Source organism: Podarcis pityusensis, assembly GCF_964106645.2.
Source record: "Podarcis pityusensis genome assembly, chromosome: 2".
NCBI classification, from domain to species: Eukaryota; Metazoa; Chordata; class Lepidosauria; order Squamata; family Lacertidae; genus Podarcis; species Podarcis pityusensis.
In genome coordinates, this window is record NC_138029.1 from 12514721 (window position 1) to 12535242 (window position 20522).

The following is a 20522-nucleotide window of genomic DNA, read 5'->3' on the forward strand; positions in this document are numbered from 1 at the left end:
AATCTGCCCCTGGAAAGTGCCATAGCTCAATGGTAGAGCATCTTCTGCTTTGTATCAGAAGGTCCCAGGTTCAGTCCCTGGCATCTGCAGCTAAGACTGGGAATGTCTCCCTATCTGAAACCCTGGATTGCTCCTGGTTAGTATGAGTACTTAGGTAACACAAAGATTGATACACCAATGGTCTGACTTAGTGTAAAAGGTGCTTCCTATGTTCTTGGATGGTCTCTCAGGTCCACATCTATCACTGCAATGACAAAGTCCAGGATTTCCATGTTGCGAGTGTGACCATGCTTCAAATATAACCAGAGATCAGATATCAAAGAAATCCCGTATTTTTCACTCTATAAGACGCACCAGACCACAAGACGCATCTAGTTTTTGGAGGAGGAAAACAAGAAAAAATATATTCTGAATCTCAGAAGCCAGAACAGCAAGAGGGATCGCTGCGCAGTGAAAGCAGCAATCTCTCTTGCTGTTCTGGCTTCTGTGATAGCTGCGCAGCCTGCATTTGCTCCATAAGACGCACACACATTTCCCCCCTACTTTTTAGGAGGGAAAAAGTAGTCTTATAGAGCAAAAAATACGGTAGGTTTCATTGTGTTCAATGGTACTTATTCCCAGGAAACTGATTAGGACTGCAGCCTTATTCACAAACTGGGTAGTAGGCAGGGAGTTTAGAAAAGGGTAATTCATATTACCTTACTTTGTGTAATCACAATCTCAACAAAGCTGGCAAAGGTCAGTTGGCTAGATTTACTGAGGTATTGTTATCTACACAGTTATGTCATTTTGTCCTACGTTTGTAAGCAAACAAGAAAAAAGTTACTTCCAGTTTTGCACTCACATCCATTGTTCCATGCAATGACCCATTTTCTCCGATCAGAGACATTCACATTGTAAAGAGGATTAAAATATTTATTCCCCAAACATTCATGAATAGTACATTCAAACTGTCACATCAGATTTTAGACAACAGTGACGTAGCTTTAAAAAAAACAACCAGTTGAGAAATTCAAGCAATTACTCTAGAGTGGAGAACAGAAGGAAAGAGAGAAAAGGAGACAAGGACCCAAACGGCTAGATAAAATAGCACTTCAAAAAAGAGAGAGAAAATGTTTCTTCTGAACATTTTATTGGCTTTCGAGAAATTGTTTTAAGTTTGGCAAAACGATTTTGTAGTGTTTAAATGCCATCTTATCTTCCTTTCAAAACTTTTAGTGTTCCATTTACAAAGCAGACTATTCTGCAGATTTCTTTTAGCTAACTGAAACCAGGGCAATCAATAGCTTTCTGGGGTCCTTGAGCCTAATAGGCCCCTTAAATGTTAGGAGAGAGGAACAAGGACATAGAGAACAGCAATGATTAACCCCAAAAGAGGTTAAAGGGGGTAGTCTGAGTAGCTTTCTTACTTCACACAGGGTCTGGACCAGTTTAGAGGCAAACACACCTTACATCTCTGACCCTGGCTGGGCCTTCTACCAAATGAGAACCTAGCTGGCAGCAGTGGCTTGTGAGCCTGACAAGCCCCAGAAAATATGCCCAACACTGCCAGCCTTTGATGCCAACCATGCTGAGATACGCTGGAATAAAAACACAAATCTATTTAAAGTTTTCTGCACAATAATAGAAATTAAAATATAACCGAATCCTCATTTTTCATAATTTAGATTTGGGCGTGTTTTTTGTTTTTTTTTTTTGAGGTTTTTGTTGTTGTTGTTTAAAAGCTTCTCAATTTAGCCACACATCTAAATCTAACATCATCATTATATCTACAGAAACCTAGCTACAAGATGCTGTGAGCTATAATATCAATCAATAATATGTTTGGGGGACAGTGCTATCTCACTGGCCGGTTCTGGATAGTCACTCAGTTTGGCTCGGAAAAAGTGGCATAAATTCTGTTTGTTTGTCTGGGTACACCTCCTCCTTACAAAACATCCCATGAAACTCAAGAGCCTTATGGAAACTGAAACACAACCTGTCATTTAGCCCCCAATAATAATTAACAAAGCCACTTGGTCTAGAGTTGTTTCATAGATTTCGTCCACAATAAATAGTTTTAAACCAGAGATGGGGAACCTGTGGACTTTCAGATGTTGATGGACAACTCCCATCATCCCAACCATTGGCCATACTGGCTGGGACTGATGGGAATTGGAGTCCAATAGCCCTTGAAGGGTCACATCTTTCAAACCCCTCTTTTAAGGGTTCTAGACTTTGTTTTTTAGAAGGGAGTTAAAATCAAGGACGCATGTGCCTGTGGCACAGGAACATGTCCTCTGGGAAGTTAGAAGGGAGCAATGAAACGCAATCAGATTAAAAGGCGGTCAGGCAGACATGTTAATTTCCTGCAAAGAGTGAGATTATCCAGGAATCCTGAAAAGAACAAGTTTGACCTGGGATTATCAGCATAAACACACTCAAGACCCTCACCCGGTACTTGGCACCGCATGTTAAAAAGGAGATTTCAGTGGCTAAAATACAAATTGGTTTCGTACAATTCAGAGTCTCTGCATCCATAGCCTCGCCACCCATCTTCTTTTCGGTGTCAGCCGCTCTGCCTCAAAGCTGATCAGCAGGAGGCAAAGGTTAACACAGCAGGCAGTGGAGGGAAGGGACAGAAAAGCAACCCCAAATCCTGTGCTTGTTATCTCTTGCTGCTTCGCCGTGTCTCTTTGCCATTGCTGACTGGGTTAGAGGACGACCCTGACGAGCTTCCGCTCTGGTGGTTGGGCTGGCTCCGGGTGATGCGGCCGCTGGTGGGGTGAGAGGGGGCACTAGGTGTGTGGGTGGAGCTGCCAGAGCCAGTGGTGATCAACCCGTTGCCATTCTGGTTATCAGTGACTAAAAGAAAGGGAGGGGAGGGGAAAGGAGAACAGAAAAACCTTACTGGAACCCACGGAGATGGAGCCAACAAATCCATTGGTATTCCTGCTGGGATATAGTAAAAAGAGTCTTCTACTTGTTGCTTTAGGAACTAAAGTAGCTAGCAGATGGGAAATGTGGCATTTTCAGTTGAATGCTAGATGCACTCAAGTGCGTGGAATACAGAATTCTATACAGTGGTACCTCGGGTTACATACGCTTCAGGTTACATACGCTTCAGGTTACAGACTCCGCTAACCCAGAAATAGTGCTTCAGGTTAAGAATTTTGCTTCAGGATGAGAACAGAAATCATGCTTCAGCAGAACGGTGGTAGCAGGAGGCCCCATTAGTTAAAGTGCTGCTTCAGGTTAAGAACAGTTTCAGGTTAAGAATGGACCTCCGGAACGAATTAAATACTTAACCCGAGGTACCACTGTATAGATCAGCTCTCACTGCTAGCTTTACAGGAGGGAGAGAAAGAGCGAAGTATTTATTTCATTTTAGTTGCCTTTGTGCAACACTGTGATAGAATATACGGTCAGAATGTTTCTGCTGACAGATGCTGTTTTTAGAAGCTGTAGGACTGATCCAATAAATAAGTAAGTGATTCAATAAACAAATAACGTACCTAGTTTTGGTTTTAATTTAAAATTACCAGTTGCCAGTTTAAAAAGAAAAGAGCACTAGCTTCAAAGGAAAGATTTTCCTTAGGGATGCAATAGGAAAGAGTTAAATCCCCCTCCCCAGCTTGCTGTAATTCCAGCAATTATTAGCAACTGCCCCCCACTCCATTGATACTATTTGAATTAAAAAAAAACAAAAACTGTACATTAAACAAGAAGATTTATTTAATGGGCAGTATTCAACTGCCAAACCTGTCAGTGCAAGGGTTTCGTCTATGCAGTGTGGCTCCCCACCCTGGCCACGTTCCATTGTGCGCGCCTTGTACCCTCGTCAAATTTGCCCCAGAGGGTTTGAGGAACCCCTAGGACAGATTTAGGAGGCACAATTGGGGGGGGGGGGGAGAAGGGGAGAACATTCCATTGCAGAAGCATAAATCTTTGCGCTGACAGAACATTCATGTAATATCACATTGGGCACAACCCATTGCCATGTCCAATTTGACCCTTAGATAGGCCATGAGTCAGATGTTGGCCATTTCCAGGCTAAATAATACCACGAGGCACAAAATCCTGACATGCACGACTTGTGCTTCTCTCACCTGCAGGTATCCGTTTCGCTCAATGGTACTAGGAAGTGCAAGATCATTCGCTGCCTACCTGCTGATGATGTGGAAGGCCCTGGTGTGGTTTGGGAGGCTGTGGGCGCTGCGTTGTCATTCTGTGTCTGTCGAAGAAAGCAAAAGTCTACTGAATTTTTTTGACATACAGTGATACCTCAGGTTACATACTCTTCAGCTTACAGACCCTTCAGGTTACAGACTCCACTAACCCAGAAATAGTACCTCGGGTTAAGAACTTTGCTTCAGGATGAGAACAGAAATTGCGCTCCGGCGGCGCGCCAGCAGCAGGAGGCCCCATTAGCTAAAGTGGTGCTTCAGCTTAAGAACAGTTTCAGGTTAAGAACGGACCTCCGGAACGAATTAAGTACTTAACCCAAGGTACCACTGTATACAGAAGTTCCACAGATACGACAGCCATGGGCAGAGGAGTGGGAGGGGAAGGTTTACAGAAGTATGCTGAAATCAAACCTAACTATAGCTGTGTACACACCATATATTTAAAGCACATGACTTCCCCCAAGGAATCCTGGGAACTGTAGTTTACCTCTCACAGCACCCTACAAGAACTACAATATTCTTGAGGGTTGGGTGCATGTGCTTTAAACATATGATGTGTACACAGCCTGAGATGAATATATATAGAAGGAAGAGAAAAATGTTTTATAAGTCAGAAAACAAGAGGAGCAGGGCTAGAGCGGTTACCGTCTCCCCAAAAGACTTGTAATGTGTCCACATTTATCTAGGCAAAGTGAATCTTGGAAGATGTTATCTAGCACCCTGGAGAGAGAGAGGGAGCACATCTACATGCTAAGGAAGTCAATTCCATCCCAGTCATCATAACTCACTCTCGAGTCAGATCCAGCAAGGCAATCCAGATGAATTGCCAAATCCGTAACTGAGAAGACCTCCCTGTACCATTAAGAGTTACACCAAATGGAAAAACCCTCTTCTTTGCAGCTTCACCCCCTCACTGTGATGGGTAAAATTTGTGCTTTCCGCTCTGCTCTTAATATACAGGAATCCTCCCAGGTTCTGCACCTGAGACCTTACGGGCTTGCTTCCTGAAAGATTAAGGTGTATAATCCTTAACACCCACCGTAGCTTCCATTTTCTCAGGGCAAAGAAATGCAACAGCTGCCTGTAGCAAAATACAATATAAAAATAAGCATTGGCGTATAGAAGAGAGCTGCACTGAGTGTAGGGTGGTCACGAGAATTTGGAGTGATGCATTTCCCTGCGGTAAAGGGAGGCATAAACACCCCTTTGGGACAAGAAGCTACAGTTAGAACTAGATATGGAACAACTGATTGGTTCAAAATTGGGAAAGGAGTATGACAAGGCTGTATATTGTCTCCCTGCTTATTTAACTTATATGCAGAATTCATCATGCGAAAGGCAGGGCTGGATTAATTCCCTAGCCGGAATTAAGATTGCCGGAAGAAATATCAACAACCTCAGATATGCAGATGACACAACCTTGATGGCAGAAAGTGAGGAGGAATTAAATAACCTTTTAAAGAGGGTAAAAGAGGAGAGCGCAAAATATGGTTTGAAGCTCAACATCAAAAAACAAAGATCATGGCTACTGGGCCCATCACCTCCTGGCAAATAGAAGGGGAAGAAATGGAGGCAGTGAGAGATTTTACTTTCTTGGGCTCCATGATCACTGCAGATGGTGACAGCAGCCACGAAATTAAAAGACGCCTGCTCCTTGGGAGAAAGGCGATGGCAAACCTAGACAGCATCTTAAAAAGCAGAGACATCACCTTGCCAACAAAGGTCCATATAGTTAAAGCTGTGGTTTTCCCAGTAGTGATGTATGGAAGTGAGAGCTGGACCATAAAGAAGGCTGATCGCCGAAGAATTGATGCTTTTGAATTATGGTGCTGGAGGAGACTCTTGAGAGTCCCATGGACTGCAAGAAGATCAAACCTATCCATTCTGAAGGAAATCAGCCCTGAGTGCTCACTGGAAGGACAGATCCTGAAGCTGAGACTCCAATACTTTGGCCACTTCATGAGAAGAGAAGACTCCCTGGAAAAGACCCTGATGTTGGGAAAGATGGAGGGCACAAGGAGAAGGGGACGACAGAGGACGAGATGGTTGGATAGTGTCCTCGAAGCTACCAGCATGAGTTTGACTAAACTGTGGGAGGCAGTGGAAGACAGAAGTGCCTGGCGTGCTCTGGTCCATGGGGTCACAAAGAGTTGGACACGACTAAATGACTAAACAACAACAACAACAACGAACACCCCTTGTGATTGGGTCAGGAAGCCCTTCCTTCAAAATTCATCTCACCCACCAGCGTTAGTTAAGAATCCTGATACTCACATTTTTGTTTTGCGACTGCTGGGCGACATATTCTGGGTTTGGCTCACTGAAATTTGGCACTTCTGAGTAAACCATACAAAACCTGGAACAGGAGAGGCAGCAGATACAACGCAGCTGTCAGTCCACTGACAAATGTCTGTCCAGAGTGGCTGGGGGAACCCAGCCAGATGGGCAGGGTATAAATAATAAATTATTATTATAATATTATTATTATTCTCCCTCTCCCTACATGTATGCAGCTTTACGTGGGCAGTGAGGGATGGTAACCACATGCCAATTAGCAATAATAATTCAGGCCTGGCCCTAGATTAATGCCAGACATCAACAACCCCAAACTTTGACAATATCCTATACTTGCATAAGAGTGGGGAAGCCAGGGCTGCAGGAAGGAAGGTAAAATAAAATCTCAAGCTGTCAAAATCAAAACCTGACAGCATGCATATTTTTTTTCCAGGCTATGGGTAATCTAACGTCCATACTATTGAAAAGAAGAATAACAATTTCAGAAACGGGTAGCAGCAGCTGTGCAAGTTCACTCAAGAGAGTTCCAGTTAAAGCAGCAGCACGTGGGAACAACCTGAAGACCCCAACTGCAAGCCACCATCAACCCCAACCATTATTACTCATATAATTACCTAATTGAGTATAAAAGCTCAGGAATGGTGGGTCTTTTCATAGAAACATCCTAGGGGGGGGGAATGGGAATCATTTGTAAGGGAGGTAGGAAGGATGTGGCGTTTGCCTTAGATTACAAATTTGTGGATGTCGTTTGAAATGCACAGAGGGGTATTTATCCTACAGAGTTAATTAAAAAATAATGAGCATTTGTAGTACAGTTATGGAGGGCAGACAGGACGCGGGTGGCGCTGTGGGTTAAAACACAAAGCCTAGGACTTGCCGATCAGAAGGTCAGCGGTTCGAATCCCGTTGCTCGGTCCTTGCTCTTGCCAACCCAGCAGTTCAAAAGCACCTCAAAGTGCAAGTGGATAAATAGGTACCGCCCCGGCGGGAAGGTAAACAGCGTTTCCGTGCGCTGCTCTGGTTCGCCAGAAGCGGCTTAGTCATGCTGGCCACATGACCTGGAAGCTGTATGCTGGCTCCCTCGGCAAATAAAGCGAGATGAGCGCTGCAACCCCAGAGTTGGCTACGACTGGACCTAATGGTCAGGGTTCCCTTTACCTTTATGGAGGGCAGGGGGGAGAGATTCTTATGCAAGCAATGCCTCTCAATGTTCAATACATTTGCTAACTGTAGCCTGAACCGTTTATTACGGTGCAGTCAGCATGCAAGTAGTCACCAGTCTTTTCTATCTTGGAAGCTGCCTTCTTGACTTATGGTGGTGAGAGCCCCTGGAGCAAATACTATCATTTGGTGGAAATCTGGCTGTGTGTCTGAACCTAAAAAAACCAACCATGTACCAAACCTCTAATTCCAAAAAAGCAACATTGGCATAAGCCAAGTACAGGCCTTACTCTCCAACTTTCTGCAAGTCTCCTCCACGTCCAGTGTACAAGGTCAGGCAGCCCTTGAAAACAGATGCATACCTAGGAGAGAGACCCATGGTTAGGAACAGCACAACATTCTTCTTATAGGTGGAAAATGCACCAGCTAGAAACAAAATACCCGATTTGGGGGTACCTTGAAGCACAGACGCATAAAGTTGTTCTCCAGTTGTATGATGCATATTCTATTTATAAAATTTGTTACCCCACATTTCAGTATAAAATAGTCCACCTGTCTTCTCAGTTAAGTCAACTGAGTTCCTGTGCAGTTCCAGATACTATTGGGTATAATCTGCACATTTTTAAGTCTCATTAAAGCTAAGAAGTCTTAAGCTACAATCCTATACCTACTTACCTGGGAGTAAGTTACACTGAACTCAGTGGAACTTACTTCTGAGTAGACAGGTATAGGGTTGCACTGTTAAGCACTCTTCACTTCCTCTGGATGAAGTTCTGAATGTTGCCCTTCAGCTGCTGGGTATCAAACAAATAATAATAATAAAAAAGAAACGCTCAGTTTAACTACTCGGGGCTGGCAAAGTTGGGACACACCAACAGTACTGCTATTCCCATTTCACACAGAACACCCAAGAAGATCACAGGCAAGGCAAAAGGATAATTCTCTGTACATCCTTCCTCTCCCAGATTAAAGTGTGCTCTCCCCACCCAAGATCTTGGAGCCAGCACTGCAATTCATTCTGAATTATTTTAAACACATGAAACCCTGGAAAGCCACTACCAGGCAGCACAGACAGGACTCAGACAGATGGACTAAGGGCCTGACTTGGTTCAAGGTGACTTCTTACACTCCTGAATGGGGCAACTGTGCCCCTGAAGGACCAGGTGCACAGCCTGGGAGTCATTTTGGACTCACAGCTGTCCATGGAGGCGCAGGTCAATTCTGTGTCCAGGGCAGCTGTCTACCAGCTCCATCTGGTATGCTGGCTGAGAAACTACCTGCCAACAGACTGTCTCACCAGAGTGGTGCATGCTCTGGTTATCTCCTGCTTGGACTATTGCAGTGCGCTCTATGTGGGGCTACCTTTGAAGGTGACCCGGAAACTACAACTAATCCAGAATGCAGCAGCTAGACTGGTGACTGGGAGTGGCCGCCGAGACCATGTAACACCAGTCCTGAAAGACCTTCGTTGGCTCCCAGTATGTTTCCAAGCGCAACTCAAAGGGTTGGTCCTGACATTTAAAGCCCTAAATGGCCTTGGCCCAGTATATCTGAAGGAGCGTCTCCCCCCCATCATTCAGCCCAGAGGTCCAGCTCCAAGGGCTTTCTAGCAGTTCCCTCACTGTGAGAAGTGAGGTTACAGGGAACCAGGCAGAGGGCTTTCTCATTAGTGGCGCCCGCCCTGTGGAACGCCCTCCCATCAGATGTCAAGGAAATAAATAACTATCTGACTTTCAGAAGACATTTGAAGGCAGCCCTGTTTAGAGAAGTTTTTAATGTTCTGTTGGAACCCGCACAGAGTGGCTGGGGAAACCCAACTAGATGGGCAGGGTATAAATAAATTCATTAATATTATTATTATTATATTGTGGGATGTGTCTTGTGCAAGGAAGATAAGGGCTGAGATAAGAGCTAAGAATGTGGACAGAAAGATTAAGCAGGTGAGCTGCCCCCACCTGGATTATCAATTATTATTCTTATTATTCTTATTCTTATTATTATACTATGTGATCTTAAGCATATACCTGAAAAAGCCTAACATGGGCCCAATCACCTGTTACTTCTGGGGCTGGAGCTAAAGGTCCACTTGGAGAAAGGAACATCCAATTTTCCCCACTTTCTCCTATCGCACCCCTATTGGAAAGGTGGTCCATACCCTTTGGTGAGTCGGATGATGTCTCCTGGTTGGATGAGGTTGCCAACATCGTCCCACACAGAGATGTTTATGCTGCCAGTTTTGTCGGCTACTTTACATGTCCGCACTTCATGGCCATCCTTGGTCTTGGTAACCCGGCCTGGTGGCAATAATAATAATAATAATAATAATAATAATAATAATAAATTTTATTTATACACCGCCCTCCCCAGCCAAGGCCAGGCTCAGGGCGGCCAACAACCAATAATAAAAACAAGATTAAAATGCAACATTAAAACATTAAAATGCAGCCTCATCACAGGAGGAGAAAGGAAAAAGAAAGAGGAGGAGGGAATCAAATTGACTCCAAGCCAAAGGCTAGGCGGAAGAACTCTGTCTTACAGGCCCTGCGGAAAGAAATCAGATCCTGCAGGGCCCTGGTCTCATGAGACAGAGCGTTCCACCAGGCTGGAGCCAGTGTTGAAAAGGCCCTGGCTCTGGTTGAAGCTAATCTGACTTCCTTAGGGCCTGGGACCTCTAGGGTGTTGCTATTTATGGACCTTAAGGTCCTCCGTGGGGCATACTGGGAGAGGCGGTCCCGTAGGTACGAGGGTCCTAGGCCGTGAAGGGCTTTAAAGGTCAAAACCAGCACCTTAAATCTGACTTTGTACTCCACCGGGAGCCAGTGCAGCTGGAAAAGCACTGGGTGAATATGCTCCCATGGCAGGGACCCCGTGAGGGGCCTCGCTGCAGAATTCTGCACCCGCTGGAGTTTCTGGGACATTCTGGTAGGAATGGTTAGCAAAATTCAAGGCAGCTAAAAGGGTGTTTCTGCTTTCAGGCCAGAAGTACAGGCTGGGAAGCAGCGAGTGTTCCGTGCCAATCCCACCCCATGGAAACATTTGCAGAGCACACCTCTTTATCACCAGAAGAGGAAGAAAATGAAACACTCCTGGAAAGGGGAGAGGAAAGGGTACCCTAAAATTGTACGGCATAAACAAGAAAGGAACCTAGGAGTATTATTGACAATGCAAGTGATATGGATTTGCAATGCACGCTATATAAACGAGGCAACAATATTCTGACTTGCAACAGGGTGCATCAGTACGAGCTGACAGTCCAAAAAACCCACAACACTCAATATAGCACAACACTTTTCTGAATCCAGATAAAAACACTGTGCTAAAAGCACAAGTTGTGGGTTTTTTCAAAGGCAAGAGTAAAAGATCCTTAGATTCTTCCATAAGCTGTACTCAGCCTGACAGGAATCCAGTCTGCTTCTGCATTTCAAAGAATCCTATTCAGAAATATGATTATGCAATGTCACCTTTCATTGGCTACTGATAGAAGGAAGACCATGTGCAGCCCATAATTAATAGAGTAAATGTGATGGTTCTATGTCTTTTAATATGATTCTGTGAAACAAGGAAGCAGACGGACCTCTTAGCTATACTGCAATAGGTTTTTAAAGCATGTCAGCAGCTGTCATCTGTAGAGCACTCACCTGTTTCCAGAACAATGAATATAAGATTGAGGTTTTTCAAGCCTGGTTTAATATCCTTCACCAATGTTTCTGTCGTCATTTTGAATGGCTTTTGATTTCCAGTATCTGAGTAAACAATTATTATTATTATGATGTCTTAATATCCAGCAAACAGAACAAACGGAAAAGGTGCTGACTGCAGTAGATAATAATAAAACCTTGTTATTTTAACCTTGAGCAGAGGCACTGTTATTTTGTGACTTCCTCTAAGGACACAGAAAGCCATGCTTCAAATGTGTCCAAAAATCAGAAGTTCCACCATGTAGACACAAACGCAGCTGCTATTCCTAGCTTCCAGAATTAGACTGTCCAAATTTTATCAATTTCAAGATGTTTTGCATTACTCTTTCCCCCCGTCATTCTGTGTGAAAAATTCCGCAAATCAACAATTTTGCACAGAATGCCAAGAATGATTTTTTAAGAAATCTGGTATATGTCAGTTGATATGAAAGAACAGGTGGCCAACCTGTGGACTTTCAGATGTTATTTCTGCCCCAGCCATCATGGCCAGTCATCAGAAATGCTGGGAGCTGTAGACCAGCAACATTTGGGGGTGGGGGGAGGTACAGGTTATCAACATGATATAGAAAGTAAAGGTAAAGATAAAGAGTGACCAACTCTGGGGTTGCCGTGCTCATCTCGCTGTATTGGCTGAGGGAGCCAGCGTACAGCTTCCGGGTCATGTGGCCAGCATGACTAAGCCGCTTCTGGCGAACCAGAGCAACACACGGAAATGCCGTTTACCTTCCCGCCAGAGCGGTACCTATTTATCTACTTGCACTTTGACGTGCTTTCGAACTGCTAGGTTGGCAGGAGCTGGGACTGAGCAACGGGAGCTCACCCCATCGTGGGGATTCGAACCGCCGTCCTTCTGATCGGCAAGTCCTAGGCTCTGTGGTTTAACCCACAGCGCCACCCGTGTCCCTATAGAAAGTAGGCAAGACCATTTTATAAAGAGAAAGGCAGTTATGAAAATATCCATCAAATGTGAGAAAAATATGCTACTTTGCTTAGTTCCAGTCTCAGATTTTAGAATTTTGTGTTCATGGCATTTTGATTTTTGAACTAGATTAACGTCAGATCAATTGCCCGGGTCACATTTTTTAAAAATCTCGACAGACAGAAACGCAAAAAACCCCCACAAAACTTTCGGGAGATGTTGTTTTGAGTTTGTAAAAGAACCCCATCCTGATGCCACAATATTTTTAACCCTTAACTTTATAAGAGCTTCAACTGATTACAATCTTTGAACACAAGCAGAAGATCACCCTCTTTTACACACTCCCAGATTTACAGCTAATAACATGATGTGAAGAGTGCCATTCAATGAACAAGTAAAAGGTCAACAATTCTCTTCCATTTCTGTGTCTGCTCATGCGCAAATTCCAGCAACACTTAAAGCACTATAGCTGCTGTTATTGCTATGGATGTGTATACTCTATTTTTATGCAAATTATCAACCTGCCCTGGTATCAGTTTAAAGAGTCCACGCTGATCTTTATTACCTGTTTTGAGCACCGTACACGAAAGACTTCTTTGGCATGTGTAGAAGACTGGTTTCAAGAAAACGGGTATAGCATCCTTGCTTGTGTTACTGTTCACACACGCCTGGAAGGAAAAGACACCTTGCTTTTTGCAGATCTTCAACCACCGATCTGATCAACACATGCAAAACTGATCTCCTGGCTATTTATTTTTGCTGTAGGTTTCCCTTCTGGCTTACGCATAGATCGATCGGCTGATACTTAAATTTCTGCACCGTGGTTAATATTCAAACGGGAGGAAAATAAGTTAAAAACTCCACGACCCTCAAGGTCCCTTTCAACTCTACAATTCCATGATTATATGATTGTAAGTAAGTAAATATACTGGTAAGCAGTTCCCCAACCGCCTCCCGCCTCCCCCACGGAACATGGATTCAACCAGCCCTGCAACATGCACCGATATTTTCCCCTGCCGTACGCAAAGTACAGGAGAGCTTATTAAACTCCCAGATTCTCTTTACCAACCATTCCGAGTCTATTAATTACATTTCGAATAAAAGAGGATCACGACCACCACTTTTCCAGTGAAACAGACCTGGAGGAACGTTGGGTTGCAGACATTCCAGGAAGTATCCTGCTGCGTCCAGCGCAGCCAATCGCGTGGCGAGGCTTTCCTTCGACATGCAGGAATGTTCCAATCTTTCAACCAATTGGAGGCAAATAAAGTATTAAAGTGACAGTATCACCAACTGATGCATTTAAAAAATCGATAGCAGAGGGTGCTGTGAAATTCTTCGAGAAGAATTTCCAGCAATTTTGCCCTTGATGCTCCGAAGGCTTGACTTTTCAAGTTAGTTGAACGAATCATGAATGAATGAATGCATTAAATAGCTATATATTTCCAACGCAGGAAGATACTCATCTAAGCCATAGCTGTCAACTTTCCCCCTTTCTTGCGAGGAATCCTATCCTATTCCCTTTAAAAAAGGGAAACGTTGACAGCTATGATGTAAGCACTGGATTCTACATAAATATCATGGCCACTCATAGTATTTAATGAAAAATAAAGCAGAAGTGATGCTAATATGATGGCCTGGTTCTTTATTGGCATGTCTGAATTGATACACTTTTTGCACTGTGGTTGTTTTGTGTTGTCACACTTGTGTGTTGATTCACACAGCATTCATGATATGACAAAATGTGCATACATGACAATTCAGCAGATGGTGTACAGCCAGATCAGCGCATGCCACAACATTTTCAAAAGATGGTTGGTTTCTATCACTGTGAATTCCTCCTTCATTCTTGATAGAGGTATCTGGTTTAGAAACCATCACAGACCCTCCAAATGTCCCTATTTTCCAGGGGCACTCTCGGATTTACAGATGCTGTCCTGGTTTCTTATTTGATCCCAGAATGTCCTGCTTTTCCTTAGGTAAAGGTAAAGGGATCCCTGACCAGCAGGTCCAGTCGTGGCGGACTCTGGGGTTGCAGCACTCATCTCGCTTTATTGGCCGAGGGATCCGGCATACATGTGGCCAGCATGACTAAGCCGCTTCTGGCAAACCAGAGCAGCGCATGGAAACGCCGTTTACCTTCCCGCCGGAGTGGTACCTATTTATCTACTTGCACTTTGATGTGCTTTCGAACTGCTAGGTTGGCAGGAGCAGGGACCAAGCAACAGGAGCTCACCCCGTCGTGGGGATTCGAACCACTGACCTTCTGATCGGCAAGTCCTAGGCTCTGTGGTTTAACCCACAGCTTTTCCTTAGGATGTCACTATTTTCAGCAGAGAAATGTTGGAACATATGATAAGATATGGTCACTATTTTCACTGGAGAAAAGTTGGAGGGCATGGAGTTATCTGACCCACGAGCAAAAGGCTGCCCTCTCTTTTCATTAGGTAAATTTTAAAAAGGTTGTACAATACAGGACTGAGACCAAATCACATGATTTTGTTCCTACAGAAGATGGGGAATGGGTGAAGTTGTTTAGAAACTTTAAAAGTTTCAATGGAGATTATGCAAGAGCTGGAAAAACCAGTTTCTTCCCCAGAACAAGGAATGTGGATAATGTCTAATTATTCCGATCTCAGAGGCTGCTCTTGTAAGGTCAAATGTAGGGTTCACCCCGATCGTGGAGGATTCGAGCCGCCGGCCTTCTGAACGAGCAATTCCAAGAAGCTCAACGGTTTAAACCACAGCGCCACCCGCGCCCCCCCCAGGACCTGCAGCCTCCGACGTCTCTCGAGTCAGCGGGATCAAACAGAACCGCGGCATTCTAAGCATCAGCCTCCATCTAGGCCCCGCCCCCAGACACGCCCATAGCGGAAAGGACCACGCCCCCACCCGTTCTTTTTTTCTGGTCTGGAGAAGGCGGAGGCAACCTAAACCACAAAGCCCCGCCATTGGCTAGAGCGGTCTCGGCTCCGGCTACTCCGCTGTGTGGGCGGGGTCGCGCATCCGGGTTGAATCTGGCGTGTTTCCGGCGGCGGCAGCGGTAGCGGTGGCGGCGGCGGGTTGGGGGGAGGGAAAAGAGAAGAAAATAGAAGGGAAATTCGGGGTTGCGGAGCGACGGCAGGTTCCGAGCGGGGCCTAGCGAGTGCTTGAAGCGGGTGCAGGTGGCGGAGAGCGAGCCTGGTCTCGCGTATGCGGCGGGGTGACGTTGGAGGGCGGGCGTGTTTTTGTTTCTGAGGTAAGTGGGGGCGCCTGAGAGGAAATGAAGGGAGGAATGGGTGGGGAGGCGAGACCGCCTGAGCTCCCGTTGGCGGCGGTTATCTGAGGGGGCCGTCGCGAGGCGGGGAGCCCGCGTCTGAGGGGGCTGTTGGGAGTGTCGGAGACCCCGACTGAGGCTCCTCTTTCTCTCCCCCCCCCCTTTGCACATTTCGCAAATGTTGGGCTGCCCCCACCTCAGTTTAGACACGGTGGGGCTTACCTTCCCAGGCTTGTGCTGCGAAGGGGAAAGCTGGAGTGGAGGCTAGAAGCTGGCGAGCTGTGGCCGTTTCGTAGAACCGTGGAGTTGGAAAGGAACCCCTGAGGGTCATCTAGTCCAACCCCCTTTTGCCCAGCTCGGGGCTCGAACTCACGGCCTGAGGTTGATCTAACTCTACCGTCTTAGTTATCCCAGAGGCTTCGGGTTTGTCTGTGTGTAATACAGTGGTACCTCAGGTTAAGTACTTAATTCGTTCCGGAGGTCCATACTTAACCTGAAACTGTTCTTAACCTGAAGCACCACTTTAGTTAATGGGGCCTCCCGCTGCTGCTGCACGATTTCTGTTCTCATCCTGAAGCAAAGTTCTTAACCTGAAGCACTATTTCTGGGTTAGCGGAGTCTGAAACCTGAAGCGTATGTAACCCGAGGTACCACTGTATATCGCTGTTGGGAGTGTCAGAGACCCCAACTGAGGCTCCTCTTCCCCCCCCCCTTTGCACATTTCGCAAATGTTGGGCTGCCCCCACCCCAGTTTGGACTCCGGTGGGGTTTACCCCTGAGCACACCTTCCCAGGCTTGTGCTGTGAAGGGGAAACCCAGGGTGGAGGAGAGAAGCTGTCGAGCTGTGGCCGTTTCATAGAACCGTGGAGTTGGAAAGGAACCCCTGAGGGTCATCTAGTCCAACCCCCTTTTGCCCAACTCGGGGCTATAACTCACGGCCTGAGGTTGATCTAACTCTACTGACTTAGTTATCCCAGAGGCTTTGGGTCTGTCTGTGTGTAATACAGTGGTACCTCGGGTTAAGAACTTAATTCGTTCTGGAACGAAGTGCAAAAAATGACTTAAAGCTTTCATGAAATATCACATAAAATCACCAGTTTGTTTCATAGGTTATTTTTAGAGTTAGAAGCACTAACTCTCTCTAAAAGCTGTACACAAGCAGTGACTTTGGCTTGGATGTTAAACTGGAGGAAGTAGTGCTTAAATAATGAAAGGTGGTTGCTTTCAACAGTGGACTTGTCAATAGTTCATGTGTGTATGAAAAAAGTTGTTCTGCCTAGTTACTACTTATTTGTGTAGAAAGTATTGTTTCTGGAGCTATATTTATGTAAATGCCTCCTCCCTCCTCCTGAAAAAAGGCCTCACTTGGCTTCTTTCAACTACAGTGGTACCTCTGGTTATGAACTTAATTTGTTCCGGAGGTCTGTTCTTAACCTGAAACTGTTCTTAACCTGAAGCACCACTTTAGCTAATGGGGCCTCCCGCTGCCACCGCACGATTTCTGTTCTCATCCTGAAGCAAAGTTCTTAATCTGAGGTACTATTTCTGGGTTAGCGGAGTATGTAATCTGAAGCGTCTGTAACCCGAGGTACCACTGTATATCTATATGTAGTCTTGCAAACTGCCTTGAGAACTTGGTTGTGTAGTCGATACACAATTTGGGTGCGTTTTGGTTGTTATTTAGAGAAAAAAAGCAAGTCATCAGTATGTGGTTATCGGGGTAATGGGGCGGGGGGACGCCTTGACAGCCACGGTGTTCAGCGGCAAATGTTTTACTTGGGACAGAGTTGGCTTCAAATCACTTCGTGGGAGTTGATGGGAGCTTTAAAAGATGGGTTGGGTGAGGCAAGTAAGAAGAAGAAAGAAGCCCCGTGCCCTCTGCCCTAAGCACTTTGGAGAAACGGAGGGTCTTTTAATACAGAAATATAAAGCACCAATGTAATGTGCATGATGTACATAGTCTTTTTTTTTTTTTTTAACCAAACCACAGAATAGCAACAAGAAAGGCAGGTCCCTGCCCAGATCAGTTTACAGTAGATACACAAATGCATGCGCGTCCACATGTTTTAAGTTTAAAAAAACAGTTGGTAGAGAATCCTCCACATAGTGGGATGATCTAGAAAAGTGACTGGCACTGCTTCTGAGGAAAGGAGCTGTTGGGAAGAATTCGTGTTCTGGTGAAAGAAATTCAGCACCTGATACAGTGGTGCCTCGGTTTACAAACACCTCGGGTTACAGACTCCGCTAACCCGGAAGTAGTACCTCGGGCTAAGAACTTTACCTCAGGATGAGAACAAAAATCGCACGGTGGTGGCAGCGGGAGGCCCCATTAGCTAAAGTGGTACCTCAGGTTAAGAACGGACCTCCGGAACAAATTAAGTTTGTAACCAGAGGTACTACTGTAGTTGAAACTTAGAAGCCAAGTGAGGCCTTTTTTCAGGAGGAGGGAGGAGTATCATAGAACAGTAGATAAAACAGAATGATGTATGGGTGGTCCAGTATAAATTGTTACGAATGCACCATTATTTCATCAATGACATTGCAGAATACACATGCAAACACAACAAAAACAAGTCTGGGGTGTCCCTTAGTATGTTGCAGATTTCTGATTGGTTCTGTTAGGGCTTGTCCAAACCTCCATTTGCCCCCCATTCTCCCCCCCCAACCCCCCCCCCCCGATTACTGTTTTCAACGGATTGCTGTTTGTTCCAGTTCAGTGGTAAAGAGCATGCTTTCCCAGCAAAACCTATGGAGCAAATGCAAAACGACTTGGACTCGTCCCTAAAAACACAGTATAAGTGGGACACAGTAAGACCTGTGCTTTCTAGGCACAGGACAAGTGGAAGTGTGGATGAGCCCTTAGTTATTAAAGGATAAGGAAAGATGTTGCTGCACTCCCAACTTTCATCAGACCCAGCTTCAGTTACAGCTTCTGAAGAGCCAGTTCCCCACCTCTGGGTTACAGACCTTGACTCTAGAGCAGTGTCCTCAAATTAGAATACCCACCTGTGTGGTTCAGCTGTTAGGTGACCTAGTTTTACCTGTTCAGTGCAGGGGATCAAAAATGCCCAGCATATACTGCACACAAAAAAGAAATAGGAGTCCCTCATTTGCTTTCAAATGCTTTCAACTCCAGAAAGCATGACAACAGGGTTGAAGGAAGTTGTAGTCCAGCAATATCTGAAGGGCCCTAGATTTCCTAGTCCTATGTTAGAAGGAACTAGTGGCGTGGGGAGTGCATATTAGAGCCGTGCATAATTGAGCAAGATACTGTGCTGAATAATAATAATACATTTTATTTATATCCCGCCCTCCCCAGCCGAAGCCGGGCTCAGGGTGGCTAACAACAATAAAACAATACAAAAGTACAGCATAAGCAACACTCTAAAATCATTCATTATAAAATTAATTAATTCAAGCCACTGGCAACCATTGGGCCAGAGCTCCGCGAAGATTGCCGAGGGAGGGAGTCAGGCTGTGCCCTGGCCAAAGGCCTGGTGGAACAGCTCTGTCTTGCAGGCCCTGCGGAAAGATGTCAAGTCCCGCAGGGCCCTGGTCTCTTGTGACAGAGTGTTCCACCAGATCGGAGCCACAGCCGAAAAAGCCCTGGCTCTAGTTGAGGCCAGCCTAACTTCTCTGTGGCCTGGGACTTTCAAGATGTTTTTATTTGAAGACCGTAGATGTTTTTATTTGAAGGATCTTATGGCAAGCCATTGCTTGAGGCTGGGAGAGGAGTCAAGGGCAGAATACCTAATGCTTCAAGGAAGTGTTCTCTCTCTAGTTTGAGCATAGATTACAACAGAGAGCTAATCGTTTTATAGGCTGTAAAGCAAATTTTTGCTGCCTAAATTCTGTTGTGCTGTAAGCAAACAGGGGAATAACCAGGACATTTCAAGGTCTATTCTCTCGCTTGAGCTATTGTATGTGGAAGTGCAACTGCAACATCTTCATAAGTCCTCTGCCCTGTAGATGTGCCCTTGATTTGTGAAATTGTTGCACTTTAACAATTGGAAGAATGAGGCTTGGAGGATACAGATAATGTCATCATTAAGCATGTAAGAAAATGGTCTGATTTGTAGCATATTATCTAAAACTTGTGAGATCTCCCTTATTTGTTGCACAAATGTTCACTGGAAAGCACAACATAACAGTAACCCATAAGTAAAACAGTGACACGTGCATGGGGGATCTTTAACTCTTCTGAATGAATGCATAAGACATTACTATATCTCTTCGCCCCACCCACAAAAAACCACATCGTAAGCATTTTTGGAGCAGGGTTAATGCCCGGGTTTAACTTGAGTGTGAATGGAAAGTAGTTAAGCAAAATTGGCAGCTGGGTTGCTGTCCTTGACACATTTACTATGGTCTTACAGAGCAACCACCTCCCCCCGCCCCATAATCTGGTTCACCAGTGAGGGGCCATGTCAACTCAGAGACCTGCTCTACTCCCGCAGAAAGCTTTGTGGGCATACATCCACCATTGGTGTATTCTTGGTGCTAGTAGTCAGTTTTGAACTCTGAAGCAGGGAATTCCAGGAGCAGGATGAAGGCTCTTTGGATCTGCTAGATCCAAGGCCCCATTTTTCCTTGGATAGACCCCAAGAACATTCCATCTGCACTAGCATGGAGTTGAAGTAACTAATTCTGTGGAGGTTGAAAATGTTGTTGTTGTTTTGCCCTAGCTGGTAGATGTTTGGACAGGGCAGGTGATCTACACACTCATCCTCACTTAGGATTGTATTCTTAAATCTACTGAACAGAATTCTCCTGTTGATGTGTAAAAAGTTACCATTCCCGTACACTGCAACACTTTTTCACTATCATGGTACGTATGATAGCCGTAGGTGACTACATCATGACTTAAAAGTACAGAATATGATTCCTGTATTACTCTTGAATTAATGTGCCGTATTTAAGGTTGGAATATAAATACTTCATCTTGTGTTAGAATATCCTTGCTTTGAATTTAACTTCAGAACAGACATAGAACTCATGTGCTAATCTAAAAAGTTATTTTCATGAAC

At 45.0% G+C, this 20522-nt stretch overlaps 2 protein-coding genes across 6 annotated transcripts in view; one reads left to right on the forward strand and one right to left on the reverse strand.

Annotated features, from left to right (window-relative positions):
• Positions 1–1115: 1115 nt before the first annotated feature.
• NABP2 (nucleic acid binding protein 2) lies at positions 1116–13482 on the reverse strand. Of its 4 annotated transcripts, none has more exons than XM_080994940.1 (8): positions 13379–13482; positions 12805–12907; positions 11261–11365; positions 9778–9916; positions 7913–7984; positions 6441–6522; positions 4147–4213; positions 1116–2844 (listed from the first exon to the last, which is right to left on the reverse strand). In XM_080994940.1, exons 3-8 carry the CDS (start codon positions 11337–11339, stop codon positions 2648–2650), a joined length of 636 nt encoding a protein of 211 aa, XP_080851066.1. In that variant the 5' UTR covers positions 11340–11365; positions 12805–12907; positions 13379–13482; the 3' UTR covers positions 1116–2647. The 4 variants fall into 4 exon arrangements, with proteins under 4 accessions (XP_080851066.1, XP_080851068.1, XP_080851069.1 ...); XM_080994942.1 differs by having other exon boundaries at positions 13305–13442; XM_080994943.1 differs by having other exon boundaries at positions 13330–13436.
• Positions 13483–15310: 1828 nt separating this feature from the next.
• The window catches only part of RNF41 (ring finger protein 41), a 32008-nt gene continuing 26796 nt past the window's right edge, over positions 15311–20522 (forward strand). The window contains exon 1 of one of the 2 annotated variants that reach the window (XM_080994959.1): positions 15311–15477. The gene's annotated coding sequence lies outside the window, so the exon portion shown is untranslated. The remainder of the gene's footprint in view (positions 15478–20522) is intronic. The other variant, XM_080994960.1, reaches the window with a different exon arrangement.